Source organism: Motacilla alba, chromosome 2 (genome assembly GCF_015832195.1).
Source record: "Motacilla alba alba isolate MOTALB_02 chromosome 2, Motacilla_alba_V1.0_pri, whole genome shotgun sequence".
Taxonomy (NCBI): Eukaryota; Metazoa; Chordata; class Aves; order Passeriformes; family Motacillidae; genus Motacilla; species Motacilla alba.
This window is the reverse complement of record NC_052017.1, coordinates 53,547,226-53,559,742: the sequence shown is the minus strand read 5'-3', so window position 1 is coordinate 53,559,742 and position 12,517 is coordinate 53,547,226. Positions and strand designations below refer to the sequence as shown.

At 37.8% G+C, this 12,517-nt stretch overlaps 1 protein-coding gene across 5 annotated transcripts in view; it reads left to right on the top strand.

Moving 5' to 3' along the window:
• Positions 1–12,517, top strand: part of POU6F2 (POU class 6 homeobox 2) — a 311,090-nt gene that overhangs the window by 206,171 nt on the left and 92,402 nt on the right. For all 5 annotated transcript variants that reach the window (XM_038127479.1, XM_038127476.1, XM_038127475.1 and 2 more), the window contains one exon: positions 10,495–10,796. In XM_038127479.1, coding sequence (XP_037983407.1) covers positions 10,495–10,796 — 302 coding nt within the window. The remainder of the gene's footprint in view (positions 1–10,494; positions 10,797–12,517) is intronic.

Genomic DNA, 12,517 nt, shown 5'->3' with positions numbered 1-12,517 from the left:
ATGGAGATGAAAAAGTAGTTTGCCCCATGCTCCCTAGCACTTGGGTGGAAAATCAAAGTGACCCATATTCATTCCATCTTCATTGAAAACACACAATAGAATAAACATTCATAGCTGGCAAATAGAAAAGTTTTAAATTGATGATGGAAGAAACATTCATTTCTAAGCTTCTGAGCGAGCTATTAAAATCAACAGAGTAAAGACAAAATCCCTGGCACTGAAAATGAAAGGAACAGTCTTTGTATCTACTTAGTTAAAACTTGGCAAAACAAATCTAACGTAGTGGTTTCAGATTTCCATATGCACTAACTGTGCCAACTTTTGTTCTCAGGGTTGCCATGACAGAAAGTTCATCCCACTTGCTCAGTGCTTTTTCCACTAACTTTTAAAATTAGAAGTTAATTTAAGCAAAAAGCTAGATCTTGTATTGGCACTGACATGTATTCTTTGTTCTGTACTGTTGAATTGTCCAGGCTTTCATTAAAATACACTTTTTTGAAACAAGCTCATCTCCATTTAATTGGCATTGGAGTTAGTACAGTAAATAGAATAGTGATGTTTTAGTATAGTAAATATTGTAGCGATGATTACTACACTAACAGTGTTGTATTTCTACCTACACTAGTCAGTGGGCTTTTGCAAGAGGATGAGGAATTCACTAATTTCAAAAACAAAGGAATTTCTGAACAGCAAATTCTCTCCTCTTGCCCTCTGCCCCCAAACATCATTATCCATGGCTATACATTAGCAATCAATTTCAAATTATGACCAGTCTTTTCATTATCATAAAAAATTTCTTAATTATCTAGAGTTTGAGGTAGCTTTTGCATTATTTTATGAAAACAGAAGAAAAATTTAAAAGAAGATTGTAGTTGTTTGGAAACTTCACACAACCCAGATGCATCACTGTCAGTATGTTTCTATAGAGTGAATAAAATGTGCCTGTTAGGATACATTCTCTTATGAATTTTCTGTATTTTTGAGCAAATTCTGGAGGATTCCTCTATAATTCTTAAAAGGATGATATTAATAGCAGGTGTATTTAATATGTGTAACAGCCTTAATACATTGGTAATCTTTTGTAGTGTCATTGAGATTTGATATAGTTAACACACCTGATGAGACACAAACTCTTATTTAAAATATTTCATTATTCTGGATATTAAAATTGGGGCAATATTGCCTTAAGGAAGGCAAAGACTAGCTTCTTGTTAGTTTTTTCAGAAAATCACAGCTTAGCAGCCAAATTCAACTTTTCTTCCATTACCTGGTCTTGAAAAACAAGTATTTTCATTGATAAGGGTGATAAAGTATAGTTAGTTACTGCATCAAAAAGGTACCAATATTCTGTTCAAACTGAATATATGTACATAAACAGTGAATCATTTTTGAAAATCCAAAATTCTTCCTTTACGTCCTTTTGATTTTGTTCTCCTTCTATATCTGGGGACTCCAGCTCCATGTAAATAAATACGTTATTTAAGTGGAAGTTCTTTTATTAATGTCTATGTGTTTCTTTCAAGTTAAAAATAATTAACCTTGAAGAAGCAACTTAAGAGCCAATATAAGATCTAGGTGGAGTTTGTTTAAAGAACTGCTCTTAACTGCTCCTTTTCAGTGTTCAAAAATGTACAAATTAGCAAACAGCATGGAGTTTCCCATGCACTTTTGGAAGCCATGAAGTGTACAGTGCATTGACTGGGCAGTGCAATGCAGCTGCTTTACTGGACTCCCCAGTCCTTCTCTTCAGCTGTCTCATCCTAACAGAAGTGTGACTGACTTCACAGCTGGTGAATGAGGATTGAGTATAAAATCTTCTCCCTAAGTCTCCCACAAAAATTCTTTACTGATGAGTAGTTGAATATGTAGCCGTATGTGAATAACCAGGTTGTTTATTCCTTCAGTGAGCAGGAAATAAGGTAGACGGGAGGACATAAGCACCCAAAGAGCAGCTAATTCACTGTTGCTGCACAAAGGGGATAGATGCCAAGCACAGTCATACTAGGAGTAGCATCTGAAGATCTTTAGCTGATGAACTGTAGAGACTGGAAAGAAATCTCATATGCAGACATTCTCATTTTACTGCAAATTAAAACTGAGCAGTCAGTCCATCTGTGCCAAATACCAACTGCACAGTCTAGAACCATTGCTTCCCTGTTGTTTATCTTTGTTTTTAATCTCTCCACATGTAAAATAAACTAGGAAAAGGGATATAGGCAGATTGCCTCAAACTGACCTGTAGTCAGCTTAAATATCACAAAAAGAAACAGCTACAGATACCTATGGAATGTTTTGAAATGCACATAGCTAAATGCAGTGTTCTTAATTATGCGTGACATATACTAAAAATCATGGAAGATTCTTAAAGACAGCAAAATAGAGCTACTGTGAGTCAACAGCAGGCAAACAGCAGATACCTTGCTGCTGGTACATACATTCCGGAATAGCTTGTGGTATGACAGATTAGCAAATTGAAGTTCACCTCCCAGCTCTTCTATAATTTCTGGTGTGGAGGTAGTTGCATAGTGTAGAGAAACACTGATCCCTCTTGTAAAGAAAGAACACCTCTATCTTCTGCTCACATAATGATGTTACAGCATCTAGCACAGCACCTCCTCACCACCCAGTGCTTGAGATTGTTTCTAGACCACAGCTAATAAAGCAATGCCCCTTCTGGCACAGACAAAGCTTTTTGCTCCATTTTTATTCTTCTGTGCCTGGTGAAGAATACCACATTCAACATGGTACTGCATTTGTGTCCCAGCTATTGATGAGTAATGTTCAGTCCCTATACAGGGATAAGGAGCATTGCAGCCATGTGTTTTCTTTTGCTTTGTGTTCTCCCTCACCTTTTTTACCCTGTTACTGCTATTTTAAATTTTTCATGTCTTAATAAAAGCAAACGTTCAAGCCCATATCAAGAAAAACAGGGGCTGTTAACAAGGTTGAAGCTCAAGTCACTGCTCTGGCAGAGAATTTGTGTGCAGGAAGGTAGAACTGCCACTTTTGCACCTGGTTCTTGTACTGCTATTGTAGTTTTATTGATTGTAAAGAAAAGAAGAGGGCTGTGCTGCATTTTTTTCCCTTTCTCCTTATAGTGTATATGTTGCTGTTTTCTGAGTCGTTCATGGCCTCTTCTCACTGCTGTTCAGCTAACTTCTTTGGCTGGAATTCATACACAAAACCAGAATTTGCAGGTGCTCGACACTTAGAGTTCTTAATAGAAAGCAGGATTTCAAGACTTTTTCTTTCAGAAAAGACTGGAAGTGAAAATTGGTAGAAACATGGTTACAATGAGCACCTGAGACCTGAAAGCAAACACTCATACCAAGTCACCTGCTGGATACTGTAGCCTGTATTGCTTCCCTAGGCTGGGGCTGGGATAATGTGCCATTTATCCTATGCCATTCCCAGGACACTTTCACAAACTCAGCATACAGACCAACCTTTTAAACCACAAATATTTTGATCCATTACTTGATTGCATTATTTAAAAAAACCCCTGCAAACACACACATGTACAAAAGACCCGGTGCATTTCACTTACAGTAATTTTATTTTCAGTTAAGGAAATGTCACTCACTTCAAAGACTCCTTGAAGAGACTTCTTGTAATTCCCAATCTTCAAAGAATCATTGCTAAAGCTACAACTGGATAAATATTTCTTTGTCCAAAGAGCCATTTACTATAAACAATTATAGAAGATGCGATTACAGATCTATTACCTGAAAGATTATAAAATCACTCTGAAGCCACCAAGCAGTTCAACAAGCTCCTGGTGACGAGACTTTGCCCCAAAGCCTCACACAGGCACACTGTTAGGAGAAATGGCAGGATACCTGGTAGACCTGTGACTCTCTGAACTGTAGGACGGGATTCTTCACAACCTCTTCCAAGGCTTCTGAAGCTGTATGTTGTTGCACTGCTTTTTCTACAAGTATTGCTACTTTGAGTACATCAAACACTTAGTCTGCATAAGTTCCATTGAAATTATGATTCCCATCAATGTTAGAGCATCTGAAAAGTAAAGGAGAGCAAAAATAAGCTGCAGTTTCTCTCATTAAAGGTTGTGTATGCTGAGAATGACCAGATTTTGTCTTATGTCCATTATAAATAATGGTCATTGTTCTCTGAGTCAATAGACTGTTGTTTCAAAGTTAGTTTCTTTGTGTCATTCCTCCATTCCCTGTCATATCCCTTCAGCTGTGAAATCTTGAGTTCTGTTGGCCTTTAAATTATAATCTTTTCACTATCAATTAGTTTCTTGCTGTGGAGAACTGAAGATTTTTTTTCCCATGAATTGGGGGGTTATCTTAAATTCTGATCCACAGGAACATTGTTATGGGCTCAATATGGTCTGGAAATCCACTCTGTAGGAATACCATGCCACTTAAATTGATTTTTATATTCGATTCTTAGACAATCTGGGACTGGTTCTGCACTCTGTAATTAGAATACTGCTTTTATTTGGCATAAGGACTTAATTGGAAGATCCAACCCCCGATCTGTGTCATGTTTTCACAAAAAAAAAAAAAATAAAAGAAAAATTGGCTAGTAAAATTTAGAAATTTAGCATATGTAGATTTACTTGTTCACTTGTTCGACACACAGACTTTGGCATTCAAACACTTAACAGTGTTGTCATACTATGCTTAATTGCCTGTCTTTGAATGAGAATCCCAAGACAAGTCATCCTGATTGATCTCCTGTGTCTTGATGATACCCCGACTCCAGTTACCGTTCCAACCATTTGTACAACATGAGACCTAAGGTCCCATTTGAACTAAGAAAGTAAATTAAAGTAAATTAACTTATTAAAGTCTAATTTCTCCAACTTGTTCTTGCCTTTGGGCATTTTAAATAGGTTAGTGCAATTTTTACAATACACTCAGGGAACTTTACTCACAGAGTATTGTCATAAAATAGAGGAAAATAGCCCCTAGATTATCTTAAAATGGAAATTATTCCAAATATACTTGTCGTGGTACTTAGTCAAGGTCTCCACCTTAGAACTTTTCCTTATTTTTTTTTAATTTCTTTTCTCTCCTCAAGATTTTAGTGGATTATTGCACATTTTAAAGTTTGGTGAGGAAAAAAATGTCAGATTTATTTAATGCAGTGGATCATTTTTCAGGGAAGCTCCAGCATTCATCAAAATGTAGAGACACCACAGGCACCATATAAATTATGATGGTTTTCTTCTTAATACTTCCTTTTTATTGCCTACATTCTTTAAAGTGAATTTAGTGCTCATGAGTGATGCTGGATACAACAACACTAGAAAGTGAAGTCCTCTGTTTATCTGCAGAATTGGTGCAGAGGACTATTGGCAATGCAAGTTTCTCCCCATAACCCCATCTGTGTTTTGCAGCTGTAACCTTGAGGGATCACCTTTAGGAACAAGGAGATGACTTGATCCATGTACTCTTTCCATTCTTAGCCTCTCTGCTGAAAGTGCAAATAATGATGTCAATTGATGCCATTCAAGACCATAGTCTTTTTGATCTTCCTCATTAGATGTTGTGAGACCATCAATTTATTACCTTGACTGTGTGGCAAACTTCTTCTAATACAGGCAGGCTCTCTGTGGATATCTGTGTATGAATAAGACTTCTATACATTAAATACATCTTCTGTATGGTAGAAAACATGCAAAAGCACCATTAAAGTACAATGGCTTTTGTTCCCTATATTGACCTAGGCTGAATTTGAGCCAGTTATTTAGAAAGAATATGCTCTGTATCCCATTACTAATCTCTTCAGCCACAAGTCCAACCCTTCAGGGATTTTTTTTTTTCACAAAGAGGATGCTAACATATTTAAAAGAACTCACATTTCACTCTCAAAAAGAAAATCTGAGCATATGGAAAAACATGGGTGTTTGGCTAACCTACCCCTCATTACCCAGAGGGGAGAGAATGTAAATGCAGGCTTGCATTAGATTGTTCAGTGTGTGTATTCAATCTTTAGAAATCTGTTTCAAAGAAAAGAAAGGCATAAACCTCATTATAGGAGAAACAACAGGGTGGAAAAAAAAGCGAGCCATGTCAGTTCAAACGCAAGCCCAGATGCTAAAGTTAGTTACACTTTTCAGTTTAAGGCAATGCAAATCCATTCTCCATTACAGGGGAAGTGGAAAAAGGCATTAAGCCCTTGAAATGGCAGGAGTCAAGTTCTGTGCTCAGTCAAATAGCAAAAGGTTTAATGTATGATTTTCTTCTTTTTAGTCTATTGTACATTGTATCAAGGCACTGAAGAGCAACTATGCAATTACGTAAATAGGAGGAGAGAAGCACAATTTTTTGTAAGCTAAAATTGTTTCTTATTCCTCCTACCCCTTCTTCCTCTTTACACAGAAACAAACATGCACAAAACATTAAGAAAATAAATCAGAATTTATATGAAGGTTATCCACAAGAGCAGATTCTAGACACAATTTGAATCCCTGAATATTAATTTGATCTTCTGCCAAGTGTTGTAGAGGTCTTAAGAATCTGAGTTTATATTGTGAAGGGAAGGTGAAAAAAGAGTCCTAATTTTAAATTGTTTTCATTATATAAACATTTGTGAGCACACTTATGTTCCTTGCTTTTTGGAGAATCATGATTAAACTTTAAAATGTATGTTTTAACCTAAAATAAAACCAGGGATATTCCCCTACTAACGTCACAATATGTTAGCCAGAGGCAGCAGACAATTGCTACTATTTTCCATTAATCAGGCTTGGGAAATGAAGTCAGAGCCTCTTCAGTTTGCCCACTACAACAAAGCTTCACTCATCCCCCTGTCATGGATCAGACTGCTTCTTTCAGCATGGTTGCCTCAGAGGTGAATTTTCCCCATTGTAACACTCTACTTGGCAGAAGGGCATTTTCATTTCATTTTAGTTTCCTGTGTAGGTAACCAGCAGAGGAATAGAATATGAAATGACACATTTTGTGTGAATATTGTAAACGCATGGCAACACTGTGCCTGAGGTATCCCCCAAAGGAAGTCAAGGAGGAGCATATACCTTAGGTTGTAACTTTGTCTAATCCACAAAGTAGCTTGAGATCTGTGACAAGTATTGCAGTAGGTGACCTAGGAGATCAGAAAGTCTGCTTCCACTGCCTCTTGACCATTGATTTCTACCACTTAACTCCATGCGTCTCATTCTAATGCAAATGCTTTGATACCATGAGTAAGTATAATCTGCTTAAAGTAGGATCATAAACCGTGGGGTGATCTCATGGAAAGTCTGCCACAACACCACAGCAAGCAAAAAGTTTGTTGAACCATAGGTTTTGAAACCCCATGCGCCATTGTTTCTTCATAGGTATCAGTTATATTTTTATATATATATAAATATATATATTTATATATATTTATATATATCCAACTCATATTTTTTTAGGTAGAGTTGAAATGTCACACAGCTTTTGTGGATTTTCCTCACAGTTTTTTATTGCTTGCATACATTTTTAGTTGGGTGTCTCTTTTAAAGTGATGTACTTTATATTGAACTTTTTAACTGTAAAAAGAACTTTCTGCAGTTCTTTGCAAGCCTTTTTAATTCTTGAATGCAATTGTGAAAGTAGCACTTTTCACTAAAATATGTCAAAGTTTTACCCAACTGTTAGCCAGTAAGTCATAAAAAAGATTCCTGCGAGGTAGGCAGTGCATGTTATCTTTTATACATGCAGACATAGCACTGTTGTACCACCTGAAATTCCATCAGGCTCCAAGCTCTGCAGAAAGTGACAAATGCTAGACAGGTATACTATTTATAATGGATGAGCTATGCAAGCAAGCTCTGGGAGTTGGATTGGATTTGATTGCAAACAATAATATGACAGAACCCCTGCTGTGGATAGTACACACATTGTGAGAGGCAGTGCAATCTAGCAGCATGAACACCAGACTACAGGCATGATCCAGAGCCCCAGATCCAGCTTCATGGTACACTTACTGTGTGGCTTTCAGAACACCTTTTCTGATCTAACAGTCCTTCTTCCAATTCCTTATCTGTTTGTTTAGCAACAGCATGTTAAACAATCATACCTCTCTAAGCCACTTCAATGCAATTTATAGCTCAGCTTGATGATGGGCTTCAGAGAGGCTTTTTAAAGGATGAAAACACAAAAAGTTATTTGAATAATTTTGTGCAGTTGCTCGCAATAAACTTGGAAACTTTTCCATGAAGTAATTAATCAGATTATCCTTCAGGGAATATATTTAAACCCCAGCAAGAATGTTTTCATTTCCAGTACAAAAGTGAATGGTAGAATAATGATCTTCCTGCTTTCACCAATATTCAAGTATTGAGCAGTACTGAAAGCAAAGCTTTTCTAGTCCTAGGTGAGCACGTTTTGTCTCCTCCTGTACAATTGTGCATGCACAATATAAAATGGTCTCTCATTTCTGAGCCATGTGGATTAGAAGTTATGCTTCTGTGGGATGTAGTTTAATTCATTTCTGTGTTGGAGTCCGTGGATGCAGTAACAGTCAGTTTGAAGTCTTGGTTCTGGTTATCAGTGGTTCATCCAGTCTGCTAAGTGATCATAGGTGAAGAAATGCCCTGCACAATAGAAAGATCTGGTCTAGATTTCTTTGTCCCTTGTGGGAATAGTAAGGGTCTTTCTGCCTCTACAGATAGAATTGGTGAATGGTTTTCCTTACCATCTGAGATGATTCATGCTATGAATCATTAATTAATCTATGCAGTTGCTTTCTTGTATACACACCTTCTTTGTTCTCACATGCCTTGGATTATATTTCCACTCACTACCCTGTTGGCTTTAGGGCATTTAGGTACAAATTCTCATTGGGAAATTGATGGGAGTGTTCCCTTACTTCTCCCGGGTAATTTCTTTTACATAAGATACCATGCATGTTTTTAATCTGATGGTCACTCTGCTTTGTGTTGATCCACAAAACTTCTGTGAGTAATTTTCTTGATAGAAATAGATTGGTATTATCATTCCTCCTCTATACTATTAGGATTCTTTGTTGAAGTCACATACACATGGCTATAATTCTCATTAAAGCATATTTCTAATTTGATTCCTGCATCTGATAAAAGAAAATTTAGAGCAGCTATGAGTATGGGAAATGGAAAGCCAACAGCTCTTCCTACCTAGTCTTATACTTTTCCTTCTTACAGCCTTTTTCTGGTTTACCCTTTCTGCCTAATCTTTCTCCATTGTCTTTTTTCTTTTTCTTATTCCAGTTTATGGGTCATTGATTTCACAAGTTGCACCAAGACCTCAGGTTCAGCCTCAGGGCATAGACATCTAGAAAGCTGAAATAGGGATGTTGGCATGAAAAGAAAGTGGAGATGACATGGCTTTATCTGCCAGTCCACAAGTAACTTGGTCAACAGAGTTTCTGGCCATGAAATCTGAGTGTCATTTTAAAAATAACAAATTTAATTCATTCCAAATTTACTTTTGCTTCTCTGGATAGAAATTAGAATACCGGGTGGTGCTGGCAAAGCAGTATACAGAGCGAAAAATATCATAATGACCTTGCAAGTTGTTTCTCTTGCGATCTTATAGCTAACTAATTCAACCCTTAAGATGTTGATTAACAGCTGGAGACCGAGGTGATTTATTCAGGGCATAATCCCAGAAAGCATCAGTCTACTGTGATGCTCTTGCTGCAGCTTAAAGCTGTTCTTCTTTAGTGACATCACTATGACATACTTCCTGTCTTCCTGAATTTAATGAATGTCCTAGTCAGTTTGAAAGTGTCTCTGGGAAATAAAGTTTGCCCTTTGTGCCAGCAGGTTGATGTGAGCCATGCACTTCCAAATATCATGTTTGTAGCATATGCTAGCAAAACACAACAGATCTTAACTATCAGGAGTAAGTGAGCAGTGCAAGTTACAAGAAGGAATTTATAGCTTTTAGATGTGAATTATAAGAAGCAGTTCTTATTTCAGAGAGACACACATTTTATTAGGTATTTTTTGCTCCCTAGGCATCGCACAAGAAATTTCCCAGCTGAATGTTTTATTTCCTGATACCTACTGCATAATGACATGACAAAGTTCTTTTCAGAGTATCCTTTATTTTATTACTATGGCTTTCTCTTCCTTTACATAACAGCACTGGTTCACATTATGAGTTCTTGCTATACTTAAAAGTACAATGACAATCTGTTCCCGTCTTCTATAGGCAGAGAATATTCCCATTGGCTTCACTGGTAAGCTTTTCTGAGCCCCTATTGGTCAACTCTGAGCCCCATCCTGTGGGCAGATCTCTAGCCCTTTCAAAGGTTTGCTTTCATTGCCCCCAGGGAAGTCTAGCTCTTTGCCACAGAATCACACAGGCAGAACCACAGGCTATTATTGATGGGAACAATTTCCTCCCGCATCCTGAAGTCTAGGGCCAGCTGTCCTCTAAGCAGTGTGCCCCTCGAAGTAACAGAACTGGAATTTTATCTAGAATACTTTTAAAGCAGTAGGGATTTACTGAAACTTGTATAACTCCCTTCCCTCTCTTCAATTTACAGCTACCTCATCCCTGAACTCCCAGCTTCAACAGCTTCAGCATCTTCAGCAGCTCCAGCATCAACAGCAGCAGCAGCAAAGCCAGCAGCAGCAGCAAGCTCAGCAGGCACAGACTCCACAGCCAACTCAGCAGACCCAGCAAACACAGCCACAGCCATCAGCAGCACCACAGCAGAACCAAACACAGTCCCAGAGCCAGAGCCAACCACCTCCAGCCTCACAGTCCTCCAACTCCCCTCAGAAACCCAGCCAGTCACCAGGGCATGGCCTTCCATCTCCTCTTACTTCACCAAATCCGTTGCAGGTAGGACGCTACATACAAATCCCTAGAGGTCTTAAAACAGCATGTGCATTCTCTCTCACTGCAAGGGGAAACAAAGCAAAGGCACCCTCTGACCACACAGGCTGTGAAATTCCACCCTGTATTACTCAATCCTTATGGGCATTCAGCTTAGAACAGCTAAAAGGCCTGATGAACCAGAAAAACATGCCTAATGATGATTCTAGGATGCTGCTTCCTGGAGAGTAAATGTCTTTTTCTTTTAAAGTCTCCTGTTGTAAAACCCATAGAAAACGTTAACTTTTTTTCACAGATTCATCATGTGACATTCACAAAAGACATTTGCCCAGCAGTCACCCTTTAGGATAACTTAAGAGGGTAACAGTACTAGCAATTCATTAGGAGATGATCCTGAGTGTCAGCTTCTGCTGATGGACATGTGCAAGGGGTGGATGTGTTGCCTCTCCTCTTGAAATCACAGTCCTAGTTTTTATCCTGCTAATAATCAAATACTTCTGTTAAGGTTCTTAGTATAGGTTCCAAAGCTAAGGATGCCAGTTAATGCCATTCATTGATGCTCACTCCAATTACATGGTTATTTTTTAACAGATCAGCAGCTACCATATCCATACTGATGCTCAGCTCTGCCCATCATAGAAGTTCTGGGCAGAAACAGGAGAGCTCTGGTCCAGTGGTCCTATATTCTTAGAGCTGGGTGTTCTTGCACTACATGCTACATTCACACAGTGTAAGAACAGCTTTGACTGTACCCATAAGTAGTGTGATTCTGAACACCAGGGTAGTCTGTGAAGTGAGTGGAGTCTTATTCACTAGGCAGTGAAACTGCACTTAGAAACCAGAAAAGTCTCTATCAACTTTAGTCTTTAAATTTTGAGACACCACTTAAAATATTTTACCCACACTGATGGATTTGGATCCATTTCCTACAGAAATAAAACTGCATTAGCTTAATAATTAAACAATCCATTTTTAGACAATTAAGGGAATTGGTTTACAAGAAGCTTTTCTTGCATGTGGCCAGTTAAACCTGCATTAATCTGAGCTTCAACTAAATTGCATCAAATCTGATTTTTTTAAATGGTTTAGATAATAGACTTAAAAGTCTGCAAGAGATGTGTCCTTGCTTGCTGAACTTTTTCTTAGAGTAGATAATAATGCTTCTAAAGCTTCTTCTCCGTATTGTCTTAAGGACTACATATGCATCACTTAATGCCCCATCTATTATGTTAGTGAGTGCTGTGGGGCTTTTTTGTATGCAGATTATTGACATTCAGAGACACAGATATTTTCAGGGGAGCTTCTGTTACATTTTATTGTCTTGGTGCAGCTGTAATGTATGCACACTAACTGTACACATGATATTTTGCTAAAACTGCCTGCTAAATATTGTGTTTCAAAAGTTATTAAGTTCTACAAACAAAGCACATATAAATTAGAGTTGGAGTCAGGAAGAAGTTGGATTGTCTCAGACAGATTACCTTAAGAGGGTTAACTAACTGAATCTGAGGTCTTAACTCTTATGTAGCCTTTGGTCCCAATGTAAATCTCAGATGAATGTTAGTGTTTTAAGTCCCATGTGTGATCTTTCAGGTGCTTTCAACTGTTAGCTTCCCTGGGTCACCTCTCATTTTCAGAAGTACAATAAAAGTAAGTAAAAGCTTTCCTGTTAGATGCCAATGACAATACTTCCACATAGATACCTTGGCATATCTCTCTCTTTAGCA